The sequence below is a fragment of the Thalassophryne amazonica genome, chromosome 17, assembly GCF_902500255.1.
Source record: "Thalassophryne amazonica chromosome 17, fThaAma1.1, whole genome shotgun sequence".
In the NCBI taxonomy this organism is placed as follows: domain Eukaryota; kingdom Metazoa; phylum Chordata; class Actinopteri; order Batrachoidiformes; family Batrachoididae; genus Thalassophryne; species Thalassophryne amazonica.
In genome coordinates this window covers 13,096,716-13,122,869 of record NC_047119.1, presented here as the reverse complement: position 1 = coordinate 13,122,869, position 26,154 = coordinate 13,096,716, and the positions used below count along the sequence as shown (strand labels likewise).

Here is a 26,154-nt window from a genome sequence, read left to right as displayed (position 1 = left end):
CAGGGCAGTGACCATGCGACACTTGAATTTTGAACAGACCAAAAATTCTGCATGATAAACTCCCTCACCAAATCATCAGGCATGCGTTGTCTGGCTGTACACACGCATCATTGCTGGACACGTTCTGTCCTGCCGTGGATGAGCAGCGCCATCTAATGGAACTAAGTTTTATAAGTGCCTCAGCTGTGAATGTGCAGTCCAGCTGTGCATGCATGCATGCTGAAAACATATTATCCAGCCACAGAAGAATGCACAAACAGGATTTACTCTGTATTTTGCTTTTATTTATTTATTTTTCTGAGGACCACAGTCTAATGCTGCCTGGCCGGCGGCAGCCCACGTGCACACAAGGACAGAGAGCTTCACCTGTGTGGAGAATGTTGATGAGGTGATCCAGATTAGTTGCTTTTATTGTCATTGTCTGTGCGCGTCAAACGAACTTGACAGATGCATGTCAGTGGGCGTCTTATGTAATGTGAGTGGTTGTTCACACTTTTCTTCATGTTTTTTTTATTATTTTATTATTATTATTTACAAGGTCTGTTAAAAAAGTATCCGACCTTTTTTATTTTTTGCAAAAACCTGATGGATTTGAATAATATGTGCTTGCATGAGCCAACCTTGAACCTTCGTGCGCATCTTGTTGGATTGGATTTGGAGGGCTCTCTGTTGGGACTGTTTACACAAAGACTGCTACCTGCTGCTTTGGACTTGAACTAACAGTCTTTTTCAAGACTTTTTACTTTTTTACTTTTTACTTTTTAATTTTTTTTAACTTTTTACTGTGCTCCAACGCCTAAGGAAGACCTCTAACGGTCGAAACATCGCGACGGAGCACTTTTATCAGCTAACTTTTATTAGCGTTGGCAGGCTAACTAGCTTGCTAACGCTTTCGTTTTTATTTATTTTTTTTTTTATTTTATTTTAGCACCGTTGTCGTGCGTTGCCTGTGCTGCTTCATGGCCTGTTTGGTGCCTTGATTGGGGCACTCCTTCTGCTGAATCACCTTTGGATTATTTGCACATTATTTACTTTGTGTGTTTTTGGGAATCCGCTAGCTTAGCGTAGCTACTAGCTCTTAGCCGATTTAGCATGGCGGCTTCTCCTGTCTCTCCCGCACTTTTCTGCTCTGGGTGTGAAATGTTTAGTTATTCCTCGGCCTCCTTTAGCAGTAACGGTACTTGTAATAAGTGCAGCTTATTCGTAGCTTTGGAGGCCAGGCTGGGCGAAGTGGAGGCTCGGCTCCGCACCGTGGAAAATTCTACAGCTAGCCAGGCCCCTGTAGTCGGTGCGGACCAAGGTAGCTTAGCCGCCGTTAGTTCCCCCCTGGCAGATCCCGTGCAGTCGGGAAAGCAGGCTGACTGGGTGACTGTGAGGAGGAAGCGTAGCCCTAAACAGAAGCCCCGTGTACACCGTCAACCCGTTCACATCTCTAACCGTTTTTCCCCACTCGACGACACACCCGCCGAGGATCAAACTCTGGTTATTGCCGACTCTGTTTTGAGAAATGTGAAGTTAGCGACACCAGCAACCATTGTCAATTGTCTTCCGGGGGCCAGAGCAGGCGACATCGAAGGACATTTGAAATTGCTGGCTAAGGCTAAGCGTAAATTTGGTAAGATTGTAATTCACGTCGGCAGTAATGATACTCGGTTACGCCAATCGGAGGTCACTAAAATTAACATTAAATCGGTGTGTAACTTTGCAAAAACAATGTCGGACTCTGTTGTTTTCTCTGGGCCCCTCCCCAATCAGACCGGGAGTGACATGTTTAGCCGCATGTTCTCCTTGAATTGCTGGCTGTCTGAGTGGTGTCCAAAAGATGAGGTGGGCTTCATTGATAATTGGCAAAGCTTCTGGGGAAAACCTGGTCTTGTTAGGAGAGACGGCATCCATCCCACTTTAGAGGAAGCAGCTCTCATTTCTAGAAATCTGGCCAATTTTTTTGGATCCTCCAAACTGTGACTGTCTAGCGTTGGGACCAGGAGGCAGAGCTGTGGTCTTATACACCTCTCTGCAGCTTCTCTCCCCCTGCCATCCCCTTATTACCCCATCCCCGTAGAGACGGAGCCTGCTCCCAGACCACCAATAACTAGCAAAAATCTATTTAAGCATAAAAATTCAAAAAGAAAAAATAATATAGCACCTTCAATTGCACCACAGACTAAAACTAAATGTGGTCTATTAAACATTAGGTCTCTTTCTTCTAAGTCCCTGTTGGTAAATGATATAATAATTGATCAACGTATTGATTTATTCTGCCTAACAGAAACTTGGTTACAGCAGGATGAATATGTTAGTTTAAATGAGTCAACACCCCCGAGTCACACTAACTGTCAGAATGCTCGTAGCACGGGCCGGGGCGGAGGATTAGCAGCAATCTTCCATTCCAGCTTATTAATTAATCAAAAACCTAGACAGAGCTTTAATTCATTTGAAAGCTTGTCTCTTAGTCTTGTCCATCCAAATTGGAAGTCCCAAAAACCAGTTTTATTTGTTATTATCTATCGTCCACCTGGTCGTTACTGTGAGTTTCTCTGTGAATTTTCAGACCTTTTGTCTGACTTAGTGCTTAGCTCAGATAAGATAATTATAGTGGGCGATTTTAACATCCACACAGATGCTGAGAATGACAGCCTCAACACTGCATTTAATCTATTATTAGACTCTATCGGCTTTGCTCAAAAAGTAAATGAGTCCACCCACCACTTTAATCATATTTTAGATCTTGTTCTGACTTATGGTATGGAAATAGAAGACTTAACAGTATTCCCTGAAAACTCCCTTCTGTCTGATCATTTTTTAATAACATTTACATTTACCCTGATGGACTACCCTGCAGTGGGGAATAAGTTTCATTACACTAGAAGTCTTTCAGAAAGCGCTGTAACTAGGTTTAAGGATATGATTCCTTCTTTATGTTCTCTAATGTCATATACCAACACAGAGCAGAGTAGCTACCTAAACTCTGTAAGGGAGCTAGAGTATCTCGTCAATAGTTTTACATCCTCATTGAAGACAACTTTGGATGCTGTAGCTCCTCTGAAAAAGAGAGCTTTAAATCAGAAGTGTCTGACTCCGTGGTATAACTCACAAACTCGTAGCTTAAAGCAGATAACCCGTAAGTTGGAGAGGAAATGGCGTCTCACTAATTTAGAAGATCTTCACTTAGCCTGGAAAAAGAGTTTGTTGTTCTATAAGAAAGCCCTCCGTGAAGCTAGGACATCTTTCTACTCATCACTAATTGAAGAAAATAAGAACAACCCCAGGTTTCTTTTCAGCACTGTAGCCAGGCTGACAAAGAGTCAGAGCTCTATTGAGCTGAGTATTCCATTAACTTTAACTAGTGATGACTTCATGACTTTCTTTGCTAACAAAATTTTGACTATTAGAGAAAAAATTACTCATAACCATCCCAAAGATGTATCGTTATCTTTGGCTGCTTTCAGTGATGCCGGTATTTGGTTAGACTCTTTCTCTCCGATTGTTCTGCCTGAGTTATTTTCATTAGTTACTTCATCCAAACCATCAACATGCTTATTAGACCCCATTCCTGCCAGGCTGCTCAAGGAAGTCCTACCATTATTTAATGCTTCAATCTTAAATATGATCAATCTATCTTTGTTAGTTGGTTATGTACCACAGGCCTTTAAGGTGGCAGTATTTAAACCATTACTTAAAAAGCCATCACTTGACCCAGCTATCTTAGCTAATTATAGGCCAATCTCCAACCTTCCTTTTCTCTCAAAGATTCTTGAGAGGGTAATTGTAAAACAGCTAACTGATCACCTGCAGAGGAATGGTCTATTTGAAGAGTTTCAGTCAGGTTTTAGAATTCATCATAGTACAGAAACAGCATTAGTGAAGGTTACAAATGATCTTCTTATGGCTTCGGACAGTGGACTTATCTCTGTGCTTGTTCTGTTGGACCTCAGTGCTGCTTTTGATACTGTTGACCATAAAATTTTATTACAGAGATTAGAGCATGTCATAGGTATTAAAGGCATTGCGCTGCGGTGGTTTGAATCATATTTGTCTAATAGATTACAGTTTGTTCATGTAAATGGGGAATCTTCTTCACAGACTAAAGTTAATTATGGAGTTCCACAAGGTTCTGTGCTAGGACCAATTTTATTCACTTTATACATGCTTCCCTTGGGCAGTATTATTAGACGGTATTGCTTAAATTTTCATTGTTACGCAGATGATACCCAGCTTTATCTATCCATGAAGCCAGAGGATACACACCAATTAGCTAAACTGCAGGATTGTCTTACAGACATAAAGACATGGATAACCTCTAATTTCCTGCTTTTAAACTCAGATAAAACTGAAGTTATTGTACTTGGCCCCACAAATCTTAGAAGCATGGTGTCTAACCAGATCGTTACTCTGGATGGCATTTCCCTGATCTCTAGTAATACTGTGAGAAATCTTGGAGTTATTTTTGATCAGGATATGTCATTCAAAGCACATATTAAACAAATATGTAGGACTGCCTTTTTGCATTTACGCAATATTTCTAAAATCAGAAAGGTCTTGTCTCAGAGTGATGCTGAAAAACTAATTCATGCATTTATTTCCTCTAGGCTGGACTATTGTAATTCATTATTATCAGGTTGTCCTAAAAGTTCCCTAAAAAGCCTTCAGTTGGTTCAGAATGCTGCAGCTAGAGTACTGACGGGAACTAGCAGGAGAGAGCATATCTCACCCGTGTTGGCCTCTCTTCATTGGCTTCCTGTTAATTCTAGAATAGAATTTAAAATTCTTCTTCTTACTTATAAGGTTTTGAATAATCAGGTCCCATCTTATCTTAGGGACCTCGTAGTACCATATTACCCCATTAGAGCGCTTCGCTCTCAGACTGCGGGCTTACTTGTGGTTCCTAGGGTTTGTAAGAGTAGAATGGGAGGCAGAGCCTTCAGCTTTCAGGCTCCTCTCCTGTGGAACCAGCTCCCAATTCAGATCAGGGAGACAGATACCCTCTCTACTTTAAGATTAGGCTTAAAACTTTCCTTTTCGCTAAGGCTTATAGTTAGGGCTGGATCGGGTGACCCTGGACCATCCCTTGGTTATGTTGCTTTAGACGTAGACTGTGGGGGGTTCCCATGATGCACTGTTTCTTTCTTTTTTTGCTCCGTATGCATCACTCTGCATTTAATCATTAGTGATCGATCTCTGCCCCCCTTCTCGGCATGTCTTTTTCCTGGTTCTTTCCCTCAGCCCCAACTAGTCTCAGCAGAAGACTGCCCCTCCCTGAGCCTGGTTCTGCTGGAGGTTTCTTCCTGTTAAAAGGGAGTTTTTCCTTCCCACTGTGGCCAAGTGCTTGCTCATAGGGGGTCGTTTTGACCGTTGGGGTTTTTCATGGTTATTGTATGGCCTTGCCTTGCAATATGGAGCGCCTTGGGGCAACTGTTTGTTGTGATTTGGCACTATATAAGAAAAAAGTTGATTGATTGATTGATCTTGTGAGTTTTTTCACGCCTGTTGATTGCGTCATTTTCTGGTAAGCAGCCTTTGTGTGAGGATGGGTGTAGTCTCTTGTCGGATTTTCATTGCAAGGAAAAAGATGGAACGACTGGAGCAGCGCCGCATCAAATTTTGCCAGAAACTGGGCGACAGCCAGGTGGAAACCATTTGGATTATTCAAACGGCTTTCGGTGAAGATCCTCTGGGCATCACACAGATTAAGCAGCAGTACAACCAGTTTAAAGACATCCGCACAACGGAGAGTGAGCCACACTCCGGTCGTCCATCAACATGCTGAAATGACCAGATCATTTCCAAAGTGAACACTGTGGTGATGCGGGACCATCGTGTGACTATCCGAGAAATTGCGGAAGAGGTGGACATCAGCATTTTTTCGGCACATTCCACTGTGACAGAAGATTTGGCCATGAAAAGAGATGCGGCAAAATTCATCGGCACGAAGCTGATGGCGCAGCAAAAGCCCACCGTGTTGAAGCCTCACAGGACATGCTGTGACATGCCCACCTCTTCCACAATTTCTTGGATAGTCATATGACTGAAAAGCCACCGAAAGCCGTCTGAATCTTCCGAATGGTGGAAGAGGTGGGCATGTCACAACATGTCCTGTGAGACTTCAACATGGAGGTGCTTTTGCTCCGTCAGCAGCTTTGTGCCGAAGCCATCGGCATGAATTTCGCTGCAACTCTTTTCATGGCCAAACCTTCTGTCACAGTGGAATGTGCCGAAAAAGTACTGATGTCCACCTCTTCTGCAATTTCTCGGATAGTCACACGATGGTCCCGCATCACCACAGCGTCTACTTTGGAAATGATCTGGTCATTTCAGCATGTTGATGGCCGACCGGAGCGCGGCTCGCTCTCCGCCGTTGTGCAGATGTCTTTAAACCATTTGTACCACTCCTTAATCTGTGTGATGCCCATAGGATCGTCACCGAAAGCTGTCTGAATAATCCGAATGGTTTCCACCTGGCTGTCGTCCAGTTTCTGGCAAAATTTGATGCGGCGCTGCTCCAGTCGTTCCATCTTTTTCCTTGCAATGAAAATCCGAAAAGAGACTACACCCATCCTCACACAAAGGCTGCTTACAAGCAAATGACGCAATTGATAGGCGTGAAAAAATTCACACATGCGCACGAAGGTTCAAGGTTGGGTCCTGCAAGCACACATGATTCTAATCCATCAGGTTTTTGCAAAAAATAAAAAGGTCGGATACTTTTCTAACAGACCTCGTACAGTGCTTATTCTGCCTAATGTGATGGGAATTTTCACAACCTCTTTCACATAATAACACTGTAATAGTCCACATCCGTCCTGACCACTGTGTGAGCAAACACGTGGTCATTTCAGCCGTGCTAGTGGTGCTGAACATCCAAGAGAGTGCCACGTGGTATTCTCATACAAATCCTTGCATCTGGAGTTTCCCATGTGTGCTGCGCGCCATGTCAGCAGCTCTCTCTTGGTATGTGTTTCTTCTGCTTCTGCCACTCCAAACGACATTCAGCGGAGAGTCGGGCATCGTGAGTGCAAGTGTCTGGAGGACCAATTCATGAGAAAGTTATCACCTTTTCACCTGTTTTAGTGCAATTTTGTGTCTCCTCCTCATCTCCACTAGTCATGTGTCAGTGAGATAGTATCCCAAAACAGAAGCCCTAAAGATTGACATTTTTATTCTTCTGTCGAGGTATCAGCATCACCAAATATCTCTGTCCATTGACCTCATAACTCCATAAGCTCCACCCAGGTGTGTCTCAATCTGGTAGGTAGAGGACCCAAAGACATGAATGTCAGTGCCAAAATCAGTGAATGCCTCAACAACATTTGTAAATCTAAGGTTCGCTATTAATACAAATCACCACATTCCCAGCCAGTTTCCTTTACACAGGTCAGTGGATGGACCTGGATATTGGATATATGTTTAAGCCATGGTACACTGGCTGGATTGTAAGTGTCATTTAGTCCCCTTAAGTGGTACCGAAAGCCTGCCTGGCTCATGGACAAATATTCAATGAGTTGAAAATGTTCAAGTTTCCATCCCCTGATTATCAAATCAAATCAAATCAATTTTATCTATATAGCGCCAAATTACAACAAACAGTTGCCCCAAGGCACTTTATATTGTAAGGCAAAGCCATACAATAATTACGGAAAAACCCCAATGGTCAAAACGACCCCCTGTGAGCAAGCACTTGGCGACAGTGGGAAGGAAAAACCGGCATTATCTAATGAAAAACGGCTGGAAAAGTGATTTATCTTAAGAAAAATCTTCATATTTATTTTAATTTCATATACTATGTACTCTGAAAAGGACTATATCTGCAAAGGGATGCAGTTTTGTTAAAGACCTTGAATTTAAGATGGACCTCATATTGATCGCTAGAACAGGATACAGACCCCCCGCCCCGCCCCATCCTTGTGCCTTAAATTAGATAAGCAGGTTTAGAAAATAAATGGATGAATGGAATTCCACTTCCATTTTGGTGGTGTACAAAAGCAAAATTGCCCAAGTTGTCATTGTTCAAATACTTGTGGACCTGACTGTATAATGCAGCTGGTAGACTTTTCATTGTACTACTGACTCAAATGGCTGTGCAAAACTCTCACCTATTGGAGAATTATTGCCCGAGTCTGCAACTCCAAGGAGCATTTTAGCCTCTTTTAACTCCTCGTTTTAGTTTCACAGCCCACACATTTACTATTGAGTTGAATCTGAGCAGCCTGTAGGCAGCCAACCATAAAACCCGAAACTGCAATGAAGCCACTGTTACAATACCTCCTCAATACCAAAGACCAGCCAAATTGTTTGAGTTACTTGAATAAAGTTCTTCTTCAGCTCTTCAGAAAAGCAATTTGAGTCTCTGCCAGCTGGAGATAGAAACGTATCAAATTAAAGGAGCACTCTGAAAGTGTAGTCCACCACCAAGGTCCACGAGTCCTCTGTTTGCATGTTGTATACAGTTTTCTTTAATCTCTTTTATTTATTGTCAGATGACTATTGTATTGAATTCTTCTCCAAAATTCTTACATCCTGACATTCCACTTTTATATCACTGAACTGTGATCCTGAGTTTTTATCCTAATGGTTGACTTTTGATCACAATGAATCAATTTTTTTTAATCCAGATTGCTGCCCTTTGTTGCTATCCTGAACTTTAATCCTGATCTTGTATTATATTCACTTGTTTGATTCTGAAAGCTGATCTTTCGTTGTTGAACCTGACCAAAGAGGTCAGGTTTGTTTGCTGCTCAGTTTAAGCCTAATCAATGTTTTATAATGATCACTCATCTTTAATCCTGAGCTTTTATCTTAATTGCTGCCTTTTGTTGGTATCCTGAGATCTTGACTCCTGAACTTTGATCTTAATGTGTTTCACTTGGGTTTGATCCTGAAAGTTGATCTTTCATTGATAAATCTTACCAAAGAGGCCAGCTTTGTGTGTCGTAGTTTAATTAATTTGATCCTGATTGATGCACTTTGATCATGATCACTCATTTCTGATCTTGATTGCTTATCGTTTTTGCTCTCCTTAGATCCTTACTCTCAAACTTTGATGTGAATCTTTTATTCTGACCATGGTATTAAATTACTACGTGCAGAGAATTTATTGATTGATTTAAAATGCAGTCAGTCACGATTAGGTTTCAGTGTGAATAATTATGCAGTGGTAGTATTTTGCAACACAGACAGGGGAAGGACACACTGATTGATTGATTATTACCCAAACACCCTGATTCATTAATTATTATTGCCCAAACAGAAGGCTAAGCTAAGGCAGTAACTGCATAATGAGTCATTACCCGAGGCCATCAAATATGGCCATCAGGTATTGCGAAGGCTTTCCGTCTATCCTTCTGTCCATCTGTCTGTACTCAGAATAAGTCCAGTCCTATTACAGGGAACACATTTCCAGGGAACATTCTTAGGACACAGACCTTGGACAAGTTTGTCCAAGGTATTAAAATAGTGCCCTATTTTAAGAGGTATATTAAGAGTTTAAAAAGTCACATCCTGTTAAAATCTGTTCAGTTTTGTTTTTGAGTGGCAGGTGTGACAGCCAATCAGAGTAGAGCAGCACTGTGACATCAGTGACTGTTCTTTCCAAAATCGCTTAATTTTATGTGTTTATATACATGTCTCTCATACATTATGTAAAGGCTAGCAAAAAATAAACACTTCTAAAACTGAAAACACTGTTTTTGGAACCTAATAAAACTTCTGAACTTATTTACAAGCCATTTTGTGGATGTTAGCATGGTGATGTCACAGGCTGGTAGCTAACTGCAAAACTCTGTTTTGTTTGTGTATAAATATATCCTCTTTGTCATGGAAAAGCTAGCGGGAAATAAACACTTCTAAAACTAAAAATACTGTTTTTGGAACCTAATAAAACCTCTAAACTTATTTACAAGCCATGTTGTGGATGTTAGCATAATGACATTACAGGCTAGTAGCTAGCTGCAAAACTCTCTTTTGTCTGTGTGTAAGTACAGTAGTGTTCAGAATAATAGTAGTGCTATGTGACTAAAAAGATTAATCCAGGTTTTGAGTATATTTCTGATTGTTACATGGGAAACAAGGTACCAGTACATTCAGTACTTTCTCACAAATCCAACAAGACCAAGCATTCATGATATGCACACTCTTAAGGCTATGAAATTGGGCTATTAGTAAAAAAAGTAGAAAAGGGGGTGTTCACAATAATAGTAGTGTGGCATTCAGTCAGTGAGTTCGTCAATTTATGGAACAAACAGGTGTCCCCATTTAAGGATGAAGCCAGCACCTGTTGAACATGCTTTTCTCTTTGAAAGCCTGAGGAAAATGGGACGTTCAAGACGTTGTTCAGAAGAACAGCGTAGTTTGATTAAAAAGTTGATTGGAGAGGGGAAAACATATACGCAGGTGCAAAAAATTATAGGCTGTTCATCTACAATGATCTCCAATGCTTTAAAATGAAAAAAAACAACAACAAAAAAACAGATGCGCGGAAGAAAATGGAAAACAACCATCAAAATTGATAGAAGAACAACCAGAATGGCAAAGGCTCACCCATTGATCAGCTCCAGGATGATCAAAGACAGTCTGGAGTTACCTGTAAATGTTGTGACAGTTAGAAGATGCCTATGTGAAGCTAATTCATTTGCAAGAATCCCCCGCAAAGTCTCTATGTTAAATAAAAGACGTGCAGAAGAGGTTACAAATTGTCAAAGAACACATCAACTGGCCTAAAGAGAAATGGAGGAATATTTTGTGGACTGATGAGAGTAAAATTGTTCTTTTTGGGTCCAAGGGCCGCAGACAATTTGTGAGACGACCCCCAAACTCTGAATTCAAGCCACAGTTCACAGTGAAGACAGTGAAGCATGGTGGTGCAAGCATCATGATATGGGCATGTTTCTCCTACTATGGTGTTGGGCCTATATATCGCATACCAGGTATCATGGATCAGTTTGGATATGTCAAAATACTTGAAGAGGTCATGTTGCCTTATGCTGAAGAGGACATGCCCTTGAAATGGGTGTTTCAACAAGACAGTGACCCCAAGCACACTAGTAAACAATCAAAATCTTGGTTCCAAACAAACAAAATTAATGCCTCGCAGATGTGAAGAAATCATGAAAAACTGTGGTTATACAACTAGATACTAGTTTAGTGATTCACAGGATTGCTAAAAAAAAAAGCAGTTTGAACATAATAGTTTTGAGTTTGTAGCGTCAACAGCAGATGCTACTATTATTGAGAACACCCCCTTTTCTACTTGTTTTTACTAATAGCCCAATTTCATAGCCTTAAGAGTGTGCATATCATGAATGCTTGGTCTTGTTGGATTTGTGAGAATCTACTGAATCTACTGCTACCTTGTTTCCCATGTAACAATAAGAAATATACTCAAAACCTGGATTAATCTTTTTAGTCACATAGCACTACTATTATACCGAACACTACTGTATATCCTCTTTGTCATATATTATGGAAAAGCTAGTGAAAAATAAACACTTCTCAAACAGAAAACACTTTTTTTTGAACATAATAAAACTTCTGAACTTTTTTACAAGCCATTTTGTGGATGTTAGCATGGTGATGTCACAGGCTAGTAGCTAACTACACAACTCTGTTTTGTCTGTGTATAAGTATATCCTCTTTGTCATATATTATAAAACGCTAGTGAGAAATATAAAAATATTTCATGAGGTGAAAGATGGAATGTTCCATTCAACGAGGCAAAGCAGAGTTAAATGGAACATTCCAGCTTTCACAGAATTAACCCCTTAACGCCTGAATTTATATAGCTGTATATATAAAAAAAAAGTTTTGTGTGTGTTTTTGCCTTTAAGTAGATGGTAAATAATGTTGAGATTATTAATTTCACTTTTGCACAAAAAATAAATAGTAATTTTGGTATTTTGGTAATGACTTTGTTATAATGTTATAATAATAATAATGGTATGTTGCAAATTTGCGACAACAGGCATACTGGTCAATTTGGTATGTTGCATATTTGAGTCAAATATTGTAGCATATGTGCGACAATAGGCATTAAGGGGTTAAATATTTGTTCCATTGAAAGAATTTTTAAAAAATCATTATTTGTTTTATATAACAGCTAAAATAGATCCTTGTCATTTGATATTTTATTAACAACAGAAAAAGGACCAACATTTTGATGTTCCATTTGTGCTTAACAGTCCAACACAAACTTTAAATTGTCCAAAATTATGACATTGTAGTCTGTGATGCCGTGCACTGACTTCATGCAGTTCCAAAAAAAAAAAAAAAAAAACTTTGTCAGTCCAGCGAAAAATCACGTTAGAAACTTTGAGCTTTTCATCCGAACAGCTCTTCCTCCAGATGGCTTACAGTGTAGTGGATTCGATTTTGTGTCTTAGAAGAATTTGCAGTGTCAGTTAGCTCCTTGAAATAGCCATCTGCCAGAAAAACAAACTCAGCCATGTTTAGCTAAACACTGCCCCTGGTAGTCTGAGCGCGTGCAGTGGTCAGAGCGTGCAATAGCACATTTCATATAGCACCAAAATTGCACGCTTAAAAAGAACTATTGCACGGTCAATGAAACACAATGGCAAATGGTATGAATAATCCATGTCACGTGATATACAAGCCACCAATCAAATGACAAGGATCCACTCAGCCGTTATATAAATACTTCTAATGATATTTTCCACCTATTTACCAAGAAGTGACAAGAAGTGGTTTCCTTTGAGGTTTTAGTTAGCTCCATTTATAGTACTATATTATAATTTAACTCACGTTGGTGTTTATGTTCTAGGACAAATTAAAGTAGTTTTTTTTTTTTCCCCTCAAAGAGAAAATGTTTAATTTAAAGACATCTACAAATATGCTTCAGATTGAAGCTTTTTATATACAAGTAGCTATTGTTTGCAAATCAGACTTTGAGATGGGTGAACACGTTTACCAGACTGCTGTTCCTGCAGTTCACCCTTCAGCATGTTCTTCTCGTGTCCCATGGTATAATTCTGCTCCATCCTCTTGATGCTTTCAATACTAATTCTGACACTATGACATGAGGGGGAGGCGGGGCTTTTACTTACATTACGAGGCCCAATACAACGTATGTTGTGAGTGTATCACTATACCTGCACAGAGAACACTGACAGAGTGATTGCTCATACTTGCTGCTTCCTCTCCTAAGTGGGCATGTGTGCGTGCACATGTGCCCACGCGCGCATGCTTCTTGTGTCAGTGTTATTGTCCTAGACTAATTGAACAATTTCACAGTGAGCATTTGCAGCGTTTAAGGTCACAGAGCTGCATGCTCTCCTGCTGCTGTCAGAAAGCCCCACTTTCATCATTAGTCTGCTTTTATCTAATCAAAGTACACCCGCAAAAAAAAAAAAAAAAAAATCTGTGCACAGAGAAAAACATGCATGATAACAGCCACACACTCATATTAAATAGGTGGAAACATTGCATACTGAGAATCTCATAGTGCAGCGGGAAACTGAAAAAAGGCTTCAAATGGTGATGCAAGCACCAAATTTGGCACATGTACTCCTTAGACATTACTCTTTTAAAAATGCCAAGTAGCTACATGAACTTTCTATAGAGAAGGGGCCAAGAAGGGGTCAACTGAAGAATTACACATGGGTCAAAATTTAAAAATGCTCCAATCATATTGAAAGGTATTCCATATTATTTGTCTGATCATAAAGATTCCAAAAAGGTATAGTTTGGACTATCTATGACTGAATGTTCTGGAGTTATGGGGTAAAAACAGCAAGAATGGTGACAAAGGTCAAGTTCAATTTGTACAGGGGTCAAAAGTTAAAGTTGCTCCAATTTTGGTAAAAAGTGATGCAAATTATTAGTTGAGTGAATATGGTTTTAAAAAGGAATAGTTTGCATCATGTATCATGCTTACTTATCATGTTACAGGGTAGCACGTCACACGTCATAGAATCCAATGGATGCCGACATTGTTTAACCTTTCCTTGGCAAACCAAGCACTCAACACAGTCAAAACTATTCCATTTATTAATCCTATTAGCTCAACCAGTAATTTGCACCACTTTTTACCAAAATTGGAGCAACATTAACTTTTGACCCCTGTACAAACTGAAATTGACCTCAGTGTTTTTGCTGTTTTTACCCCATAACTCCATAACTTTCATTCACAGATAGTCCAAACTATACCTTTTTGGAATCTTTATGATCAGACAAATAATATGGAATAACTTTCAATATGAGTGGAGCATTTTTAAATTTTGACCCCTGTGTAATTATTCAATTGACCCCTTCTTGGCCGCCTATTGAAAGTTCATGTGGCCACTTGGCATTTTTAAAAGTGTAATGTTTAAGGAGTATGTGTGCCAAATTTGGTGCTTGCATCACCATTTGAAGGGTCCCTCAGTAAATATTCACTTATCTGCTGCACTATCATCCATTATGCTCCTCATAAACTCCTGAATTCACACAAATGCCAATCGCTGAGATCTGTGCAGATTTGCATGCAGGCATTTGAGTTCTAAGTGAAAAGGATGTGTACCACCCTAAACCCCTGTGGGCATATGCATTTTATCACATATGTGTTTGTTCTCATGTGAGTGCATGGTTGATAGCACGTGATTGAAGCAAACACCAACGGTGTCGACCCTGTGTGTTTGTCTCATGCAGACATTCTGTGAGTGTGTGCCCAGCTCCTCCCAGCTCAAACACCGCTGGTCAGACTCAGAAACTGCCAGAGAGACTCCAGCCAAGGTAAGTGTCCTTCACCGTAATGCCATAACACCTATGGCCAGGAAAATCTGTAGGTGTGTAACATGTACAATTACAGCAACACACTCAAAACAGCACCCCTGTAAGCACAGGTGGCAAAAAGGGGAGAATAAGGAAAAGTATTCTAGGGGGCCATGATTAACAGGGGCCCAGAGAGGCCCCTAATATAATTATAATACTGACAAAGTAATATTAGGGGTGGCCCAGTAAGATTTCTTGTCATGGGGCCTAAAATCCCTGGCGGCCCCTCTGCCTGTAGGCCCTGTCACTTTTTTTAAGGCCACAGTGTGTATGAATACTGTCATCTAGTGGTGAGGTTGCAGTTTGCTTTGTGCTGTCGCTCATCACTATGTGATAAGCATCAGGTATGTGCCTTTTGGGCTACTGCATCAACATGGCGGTGCAACATGGCGGATCCCATGAAGAGGGCTTTCATACAGATATGGAGTAACGGGAAGACAGAGGTCTGGAATGAGAGGAACAGTAGTAGCCAGTAAACGAGTATTGATCAATATGTACGGTATTTATATTGCAAACTGTTTTTTTTTTTCTTGTTTACTTTCAGTTTTGATACTCTGTGTGCTTCTTACTCTGTATACTGCTGGAACCTTAATTTCCCTAAGGGAGTCTCCCAAGGGATCAAAGTTCTGCCTTGTCTAATCTCATCTAATGAAGGGCTTATTCTAAGCTTATGAAAGTACACTGCTTTATTGCTGCAGGTAATTATACACTAATTAACACAAAGTTATGAATGCTTTATTCAATTTCTTCAAATAAAAACTAAAATGAGTTGTTTCAAGCCCAGATTTTGCATCTCACAGGAGAAACACTCCATGCACAGTGATATAGTTGTGAAATTCCTGGAATGTTTCTCACCCATCCCAGAGCATACTGTATGTAACTCCAGAAACAGGATTTTTTTTTTTTTTTCACCAATTTGATCTTCCATATTCAGTGTACGTGATGGTAATGCAGTTTATGGAAATGTCAGTTCCATTCTAAATAGACAGTACCAGTCAAAAGTTTGGACACACTTTCCTTTTCAGATGAATGGAAAGTTCTCACGGGAGCAAGGGAGGCGAGCATTGAGATGAAAATACCCTCTGGCCACCTTGTGAGACATGAGTACTGAAGGAAAGTTTGAACCCTGTATTCCCTGGCGGATGGTGCTGAACTGGGAGGCAGCTACAAACAGAGTACAGTGGTCCCTCGTTTATCGCAGGAGTTGCCTTCTAAAATTAGCCCGCAACAGGCGAAATCCGCAAAGTAGTCAGCGTTATTTTTTACAATTATAGACTTTTAAGGCTGTAAAGCCCCTCACTACACACTTTATACACTTTTCTCAAACAGGCATTAACATTTTCTCACTTTTCTGTGGTGTGTAAACACTCTCAAAGTTCAAACCTTAGTAGAAAAATAAGACCAACCTGTTTTCAGGCCCAAACATTTGTTTGAGAAATAAAAATAGAACGTTTTCCTATAAATAATTATTATGGCTTTTAGAACTAACAAATTTAATTTTAACTATCAACTATGAGGTTGGACACAAATTATTAATAGTGACTGACCAGTATTTCACAGTTCCTCTGACTGCGCCTCTTTGTCCTGGCACCACTCCGCTGTCGCGCCTTTTTCCACTGAGTGACACCTCAGTGCAGGTGTCTTTTTCCGAGTGAAGAACACAGTTATGGGTAGTTGTTGGTGCTCTTTTTTCTTCTGGGCGAGAAGATTCTTATAAACAGACACGCAGAACACAATACGCGTACTCTCCCTTCGCGGTGCTGCAACTGGCCTGCTAGATGAGGACGCAGAACACAATGTGCTGTAAAAAAAAAAAAAAAAAAATTAAAAAGCATGCAAAATTGGACTAAAAATAGCGAGGGACCACTGTATATATACATACTCATATGTGCAAACAGCAGATGCAGCTCTTGAAAACTTAGATTTTGAACTTACTGCTCCTTATCTCTGTCTTTTATATGCATCCCACCCTCCTGCATGCTCTCAGGATTTTGTGATTGCAGGTGATTGGTTGACTGTTAGCTGATGCAGCACATGGTCATGGACATGCTCTCTGTCTTGTTTTCTCCATTTGCTGGTAAACAAGATGGATCAAAAATTATTGGAGAGATTTCAGTGGAACTTTTTGAGTCGAGAAATTTTTTATTAAATTTTGGTGATGATCAAGATCTGCCGCTATTGTTTGATTTATTTATTTGCTTCTATCCGTTTGTTGCTTGTTCTTAGGCACATTTTAATGTTGACTCATTTTCTTAACACCTATAATTACCACATACACTTCACAGTTGACGTTTAAATGGAGATGATGGAGGAGAAATCCTGAGGCCCTTCAGGCTCTTGTTTATCCCTGGACACCAGAGCGTGAAGAAGATGAGAGACTCCCCTTCACGGGATGGTAGTGTAACACAAGTTGCTTCCCCAAAACAAGGATGGTACCCATTCACTGTTGGGTGGATTGGGATGATACAGATTGTGTTTCATCCAAGGACACACAGGTAGTCTGAAGCACACATCTGGAATACTGGTTTCTTGGTCTATTGATCCAGTTCCAGAGAGATCAGTTGTAGGTTATTCATACTATAACTACAATTACTTCTACTACTACATGTACCGAACCAGTGCTTACTGTTGTGTTTCAACACATTTCATGTAATGAGGCCACACTTAGTACAGCACGTGATGTCTTAGTCATGATTGTTGCAAAGGTTTGAAAGCATCTTGCAAAGATTTTACAGCATTCAGTAGTTCAAGTTTGCCAACACTAATTTTCAGTCCTAACAAAATGTTTTGGTATCATCCCCATTGCGACTGTGAAGTATTTTACATTGACTGTGTTAATCTCAAAGCAGGTTAAATGCAGTTTACACAGAATTCACAGCAGATGTTTGTTCATGTTAATGATGAAAAAGCAATTGTGCCTTCATGTGAACTGGGCATGAAACCAGTCACTGTCTGCTACCTTGTGCTTGTCTCAGCTCAAGGCAGCCTGGTTCAGGCTCAACACACATTGGAATCCAAGCACGGATATAATTACTACTAAATGTCAGGAGTTGATCAATAATCCATCAACTTTTATTTATATAGCTCTTTACACAGCCCAAAGGGCAACCAAAGTGCTTTCCAGTATAACTAAAAATGGACAACAAAAGGACAACATACAATAACAAAATTAAATCAAGGATAGTAAATGAGTGTCAGGAACTTGGACCCAAAAAGGCTGGACACAAATGCGTGACTCACACAGATGCATAGAGTGAGGAAAAAAGAATTGACTGAAAAACTGGGCAAAAGTCCATACAGAGGTAGGCAAACCAAAATCAGTAACAGTATCCAAATTATGCAACTTAATCGAGGTTGAAAACAGGCAAAAGGTTCAGTAACACAGCAAGGCAAAAACAAGGTAAAGGACTGAAAAAAGGCTGGAACAAAGACACAAGGAACAATGATCTGGCAAAGTCAGGAGGGAAAACAGGTTTTAAATAACTGGTGTGATTAGGCAAAATGAGACAGGTGTGGGAGCACAACCAGAAAGAGGACGTGGTAAACAAAAGGGACAAGACACACCCAGACAGAACCTTAATGTCATAACACGGTGGCTTAGTGGTTAGCACTAATTCATCATAGATTGCTTATGACCTTGTTCCAAAGTCTGAGCCCAGTGACTGAAAATGCCCGGTCACTCCAGTTTGATCTGGGAACCTCCAACAGACAGAGATTGGATAACCTCAGAACCCTGCCATTGTCACGTAGCACCAAAAACTAACTCAAATATGGTGGTGCAAAACCATTTAGAGCTTTAAAAACAAATATCAAAATTTTTAAATCAATTTGACAGTGGATGGAAAGTCAGTAAAGACAGTACAGGATACAGGTAATGTGCTCATGTCTGGGAGTATTAGTTAAATGGCAGGCTGCAATGTTTTGCACCAGCTTCAGACGATGAATCGCGGACTGAGAAACACTAGCATAAGGTGCATTACAGTACTCAAGTCCACAACAGAAAAAAAAAAAAAAAAAAAAACATGAAAAGCTTTTTCAAGGTCTGAATGGCTAAGAAAAGGTTTTTTGTTAAGACTTGATTCGAAAAAGCTCGATCTGATTGTCAGTCTGTCTGTCAAATTAAGATCAGTGTCAAATACCAAGATTCTTAACAGTATTTTTAAAATCAGAAGGCACTGCACAAACCATACTCTTCTGTATCCCCAAACACAATGCATTCTGTTTTTTCTTCATTTAAGTGCAAGACGTTTGATGATGACTACTATTTGATATCAACAATACAATCCATAATAGTTTGTTGTGCTTTGCTCTTTGTTGGTCCCACAATTAAATCCATTTGAACATCATCTGCATAGCAATGGAAAGACAGATTATGCTTAGCAATAATTGACCCAAGCTGTAGCATATAGATTGAGAATAGTGTAGGGCCAAGAATTGAAACATGTGGTACCTTGCAAGAGAAAGATGTACAAGAGGAGAACATATTGCCAACCATGACAGTTTGGTTAGTCAGGTAAGAAGACAACCACTTAAGTTCACTTGCTGTTGGTGCCAACATATTGGCTCAGGCGGGATAAGAGGACTGAGTAATCCACAGTATCAAAGTCCGCAGTGAGGTCTAGTAACACTAATAACATCCACAGACAATGCAATATCATTATGTACCTTCAGCAGAGCAGACTCGGTGCGACAACGAGACCTGAAGCCATATTGGCATTTTTCAAAAACATAAATGCTGTCAAAATGACTGCAATTGGAGAAAAACAACTTTCTCTAAAACCTTAGACAGAAAGGGCAAGTGGGAAACAGGTCTAAAAAGAGGTCAAACCACAGCATTTTTTTAAGGTAGCTGGTACAGATCCAGAACTCAGGGAAGAGTTGATGGCACTTGATAGACTAGATCCAGCAGTATTAAAAACCTCAGCCAACACTGTAGCAGAAACAATGTCCAAGTGGCAGTTTGTTGGTTTCATTGTTGCATTATTTTTGTGAAGGTTGAGAGGAAGACTGGTTCAAACTGCTCAAATACTGCAGAGTCTGAAGGAGGATCAGTCAGGTTACTATTCAAATTCCTGCTGTTCAGTTGTCTGATAGAAGGAAACGTGTCAAGAAAAAAGTGCAGACATTTATCACACAGCCACCGAAACATCAACACATCAGCACTGTGTGGGTTAGAGCCTAAGTGCATGGCTAGAGGGACCAGGGATCTTCCCTCTGTTTTGAGGATTTCCACTGAAAAGGAGCAACAGGGTCCAGAATTCCAGTGCAGGTGGAGGAAGGAGGAAAGAATGCTGTCTGGAGATGATGGTGAGACTAGGACTTTGAGGACTGTAAGTCAGAAGAAGAAGCAATGAATTGCTGTAAGAAGCAATGAATTCTCCAGGTGTCGAAGAAGTGAGGATATGCTTATAGGACAAAGTAATAGCTTTACAGGTCAGTTCAGGAGCTGTAAATTCAAAAACAATCTATCTGTAAATGATCTGACATGGCAGTGTCAGATATTTCTCTGAGTGACTGAGAGCCTAAGAGAAATAATGAGATGTAATGTGTGACAGAGAAGAATAGGTCCATCTACTGACTGAATTAAATCAAAACATGTCAGAAGTTTTAAAATCAGTAGCAAATTGGTCAGAAGGACAGCAAACTTGGATATTAAAATAATGACAAATCAGGAGTTGGTTGTATTGAGGTATAAATTCAAATAAAAACTCAGGGTAGTAGGAAATGGTAGGTACTGTTATCCCTGTTCCCATCCACGACTCATTATTTGAGCTCCGTTGCACCCTGACCTTATAATGACTTCATCCTCATAAGTGCTTTTTTATAATTTGGTGATTTGTAAGATGACAGTATTGTTTTTAAGTTATCACTTACACAAGAGGAACTAGAAGTAAGTCCTCCATAGGCCTTGAGGCCCATTGATGCTAGTGATTACAGCTCGATTCCATAACATGAAGGAGATGAGTCTACAACTCCCCTTGGACAGGGTGCCAGTCCATTGGCGGTTACTCCTACAGCCAAGACCAATACCCATTTACAGCTGAGTGGACTGGGACAATAGAGATGAAGTGTATTCTTTAAGGACATAGGTAGTGTGACACACAAAAGTGGAATCAAACACCTGTCTACACCAGAGATACTTGCTCTGCCTCAGAAGCACAGGGATAACAGAATTTGTTGACTACGGTTCTCTGAATAAAGTTGAACATCCATTGTTAGCGTTAGGTTGACTATACACACCCACTGTTACTGCTGCATTCATGTCAAATCAATTCAAATCAAATCAATTTTATTTATATAGCGCCAAATCACAACAAACAGTTGCCCCAAGGCGCCTTATATTGTAAGGCAAGGCCATACAATAATTACAGAAAAATCTAACGGTCAAAACGACCCCCTGTGAGCAAGCAATTGGCAACAGTGGGAAGGAAAAACTCCCTTTTAACAGGAAGAAACCTCCAGCAGAACCAGGCTCAGGGAGGGGCAGTCTTCTGGTGGGACTGGTTGGGGCTGAGGGAGAGAATCAGGAAAAATACATGCTGTGGAGGGGAGCAGAGATCAATCACTAATGATTAAATGCAGAGTGGTGCATACAGAGCAAAAAGAGAAAGAAACACTCAGTGCATCATGGGAACCCCCCAGCAGTCTAAGTCTATAGCAGCATAACTAAGGGATGGTTCAGGGTCACCTGATCCAGCCCTAACTATAAGCTTTAGCAAAAAGGAAAGTTTTAAGCCTAATCTTAAAAGTAGAGAGGGTGTCTGTCTCCCTGATCCGAATTGGGAGCTGGTTCCACAGGAGAGGAGCCTGAAAGCTGAAGGCTCTGCCTCCCATTCTACTCTTACAAACCCTAGGAACTACAAGTAAGCCTGCAGTCTGAGAGCGAAGTGCTCTTTTGGGGTGATATGGTACTATGAGGTCCCTAAGATAAGATGGGACCTGATTATTCAAAACCTTATAAGTAAGAAGAAGAATTTTAAATTCTATTCTAGAATTAACAGGAAGCCATTGAAGAGAGGCCAATATGGGTGAGATATGCTCTCTCCTTCTAGTCCCTGTCAGCACTATAGCTGCAGCATTTTGAATTAACTGAAAGCTTTTCAGGGAACTTTTAGGACAACCTGATAATAATGAATTACAATAGTCCAGCCTAGAGGAAATAAATGCATGAATTAGTTTTTTAGCATCACTCTGAGACAAGACCTTTCTAATTTTAGAGACATTGCGCAAATGCAAAAAAGCAGTCCTACATTTTTGTTTAATATGCGCATTGAATGACATATCCTGATCAAAAATGACTCCAAGATTTCTCACAGTATTACTAGAGGTCAAGGTAATGCCATCCAGAGTAAGGATCTGGTTAGACACCATGTTTCTAAGATTTGTGGGGCCAAGTACAATAACTTCAGTTTTATCTGAGTTTAAAAGCAGGAAATTAGAGGTCATCCATGTCTTTATGTCTGTAAGACAATCCTGCAGTTTAGCTAATTGGTGTGTGTCCTCTGGCTTCATGGATAGATAAAGCTGGGTATCATCTGCGTAACAATGAAAATTTAAGCAATGCCGTCTAATAATACTGCCTAAGGGAAACATGTATAAAGTGAATAAAATTGGTCCTAGCACAGAACCTTGTGGAACTCCATAATTAACCCTAGTCTGTGAAGAAGATTCCCCATTTACATGAACAAATTGTAATCTGTTAGATAAATATGATTCAAACCACCGCAGCGCAGTGCCTTTAATACATATGGCATGCTCTAATCTCTGTAATAAAATTTTATGGTCAACAGTATCAAAAGCAGCACTGAGGTCTAACAGAACAAGCACAGAGTTGAGTCCACTGTCTGAGGCCATAAGAAGATCATTTGTAAACTTCACTAATGCTGTTTCTGTACTATGATGAATTCTAAAACCTGACTGAAACTCTTCAAATAGACCATTCCTCTGCAGATGATCAGTTAGTTGTTTTACAACTACCCTTTCAAGAATTTTTGAGAGAAAAGGAAGGTTGGAGATTGTCCTATAATTAGCTAAGATAGCTGGGTCAAGTGATGGCTTTTTAAGTAATGGTTTAATTACTGCCACCTTAAAAGCCTGTGGTACATAGCCAACTAATAAAGATAGATTGATCATATTTAAGATCGAAACAATTAATGGTAGGGCTTCCTTGAGCAGCCTGGTAGGAATGGGGTCTAATAGACATGTTGATGGTTTGGAGGAAGTAACTAATGAAAATAACTCAGACAGAACAATCAGAGAGAAATAGTCTAACCAAATACCGGCATCACTGAAAGCAGCCAAAGATAACGATACGTCTTTGGGATGGTTATGAGTAATTTTTTCTCTAATAGTTAAAATTTTATTAGCAAAGAAAGTCATGAAGTCATTACTAGTTAAAGTTAAAGGAATACTCGGCTCAATAGAGCTCTGACTCTGTCAGCCTGGCTACAGTGCTGAAAAGAAACCTGGGGTTGTTCTTATTTTCTTCAATTAGTGATGAGTAGTAAGATGTCCTAGCTTTACGGAGGGCTTTTTTTTATAGAGCAACAGACTCTTTTTCCAGGCTAAGTGAGATCTTCTAAATTAGTGAGACGCCATTTCCTCTCCAACTTACGGGTTATCTGCTTTAAGCTGTGAGTTTGTGAGTTATACCACGGAGTCAGGCACTTCTGATTTAAAGCTCTCTTTTTTCAGAGGAGCTACAGCATCCAAAGTTGTCTTCAATGAGGATGTAAAACTATTGATGAGATACTCTATCTCACTTACAGAGTTTAGGTAGCTACTCTGCACTGTGTTGGTATATGGCATTAGAGAACATAAAGAAGGAATCATATCCTTAAACCTAGTTCAGGATGAATGTTTTTTGTAAACATAAATGTGTATATTTGTGTCTTAGAAGGAAAAAGGGAGGGTATTAAAATGAGAGAGGACAGCTTGCAAAACCACTGTTGGCTTTCTTCTTTTCTAAGGGGAAGACAAAGGCTTTTGTCCAAGGATAGAGGAGAGTCAGCATTGCTGCGTGGGAGGGTATTGTTTCCACTGAGAGGAATTTTCTTGCACACTATCTTTCCATCAGAATTTCTCTGTTGTCCTCTCCATTCTTGTAATTTGGCCCGAGCAGAGACAGGAGAAGATTTGAAACGTCAGCCACTAATTACACTGTCCAACCCCCACTGTGAGATCAAGAGACTCGTGTACCATGAAATTGTGTTAAGAGGCTGTTCGCGTTATGTTCCAAGTGGCATTACCTACAGTAACTGCTGCTCTTGAGCTGAAGTGATTTTTTTTTTTCTTCTTTCTATTGGGTAGTGAAGCTGGATGCTTTTTCCATTTATTGATGTTTTAAAATAATAGTAATAATAACAATGTGGTGACAGAACCTCAGCTGCCCACTATCACATTTTAATCCAAAGTGAATTCTTGTTACATTTACACACATATGCCTGTAGCAACCAAAAGCATTTAGGGTTGAGTGAAAGTGGCTCAAAGGCACTTCCACATGCAGAAAGGTCAAAGCAAGCCATGCACTTTTGGGTGAATGGACATCTCCCTAAAACATAAGGGCACGTTCACACATAGTGCAAATTTGGTTGAAGTGCACATGAAGCAGGAATCGTATGCAAAACGTGTAAAATCGTAGCTGCTTCCAGTGCCTCATACACCTTTTGCTACAAGTATTTGTGCACACCAGCAGCTGAAAGTGTGTGCTGCATGAGCCCATCGAACCCTCTTGTGGCAAGTTCACCAAATTCCAGATGACACACACAAACATCTAACACTGCTCATTTGACACTTAGAGAATGTGTGGCCATTCACACTGTCATCACAAGAACAGTTAGCAGATAATCACTGTCGAGGTGGATGTGAAATTTGTCTAAGTGCCCCCATGAGTGTGGAGTTGCTAAAAGCCACACACGTGGTGCATGTGTCTCCCACGTGTGCACGTGTATCATGCCCCCCCTCCACGCTCCACCGAACGCATCTGGCATGCGGGGAGGGGGGAGCACACTTACATAAAATACTTATGTATGTATGGATCTGATCACATGGGGGCCGGACAGTCAGATCTCATCGCACACAGCATGCGGAGGGGCCTGTCAGCTGATCACAGCACACTGACAGCTGGATGACAGCTCAGTGCACACAAACACAGAATCCACCACCAGGACAGTTATATAAATAATTACAACAATACCTACATAGGCAATTACATAACAAATAATGAAAATGAATGACCACATAACAGTGTGACATGTTGGTCTGTGTGCTGAACAGACAAGGCGGTGTGTCCACTCACAGCCATAGCTGTAAAGATCTCTGCTTCTGGATGTCCCAGCTTGAGAACACGTTCTGTGTTTTGAAGGACATGAACTTACAACATTCCTCCATGAGGCGCGTGTCTCTGCCTGCTCTCCACACGTAGAAATACATAACATCTTTTGCCTTTGCACCAGGTTGCAGTGGCCACACACAAGACACCTCCATGTCCTTGTTGATTTCAGGCATTTTTCCACACTAATTCCAGGCCAGCAATGGTAATGCAGTGGTAAGGTTTTTATCTGGCATTCAGAGCATACGGGTTTGAATCCTGTGAGTGACTTTTTTTTTTTTTTTTAACCAGGGTTATTTAACTGCAGGGTTCTGTATTGCATCCCCTTTTATGTATTATACATATCAACCCAGTGATATTCACTAATTATTCAGCTAGTTTTTAACTTATTGTTCTCCACATCAGCAGTGTGATGTGGAGCAGCTGCACTGTATTCCTGCTCACACGACACCGCCGCATGCACGAACCGTCACACTGGGATTGTACACGCTTGCCTGTTGGTGCGATGTTTTCGTGGTTCGCTCATACGAGCTGTTTCACCATGAGTCACCCTGAGTTGTACTTATTTGTACTATGTGTGAAGGGGCCCTGTCTCTGATGTGCCCATCATTTGGATGACTTCTTGTTTTCACACTATTAACGGTTCCCTGCATCACCTGTACATATCGGAGATGGCACAATAGCTGTAGAAACTTGCATACAGCAGCCAGGATTTTTCCATGACACACTGCACATTTCCACGCTCAAGTCACTTTTGATTCATCTGCATGTTGACATGGAGACAGGCGTATGCCAGGTTTTTGTGCATATGCCCGCTTTCTACATGAGGCTCCAGTTGACCAATTTCATTCTTATTTAGCATAAGGGTGTAGTTTTTATTCCTGATTTGTGGGGACCAGGTAGCATGTGCCATCTCCTGATGACTCTTGTTTTAATGATTGTTTACAATTCACTTTTCTTTGTGTATGTTATATATTACATTTAATGTCATCTGTGTCTAGGGTGAGGCAGGAGGCATGACTTAGTGAGGTCTTTTTTCCAGTTGCGAACAACCTAACATGTTGTCA

General features: G+C 40.4%; 1 protein-coding gene across 2 annotated transcripts in view; it reads left to right on the top strand.

Moving 5' to 3' along the window:
* Nucleotides 1-26,154, top strand: part of fibcd1 (fibrinogen C domain containing 1) — a 367,422-nt gene that overhangs the window by 70,108 nt on the left and 271,160 nt on the right. Inside the window, exon 2 of one of the 2 annotated variants that reach the window (XM_034192107.1) lies at nt 14,635-14,718. The exons of the other annotated variant lie outside the window; for it this stretch is intronic. Coding sequence (XP_034047998.1) covers nt 14,635-14,718 — 84 coding nt within the window. The remainder of the gene's footprint in view (nt 1-14,634; nt 14,719-26,154) is intronic. 2 annotated transcript variants of the gene reach the window in all.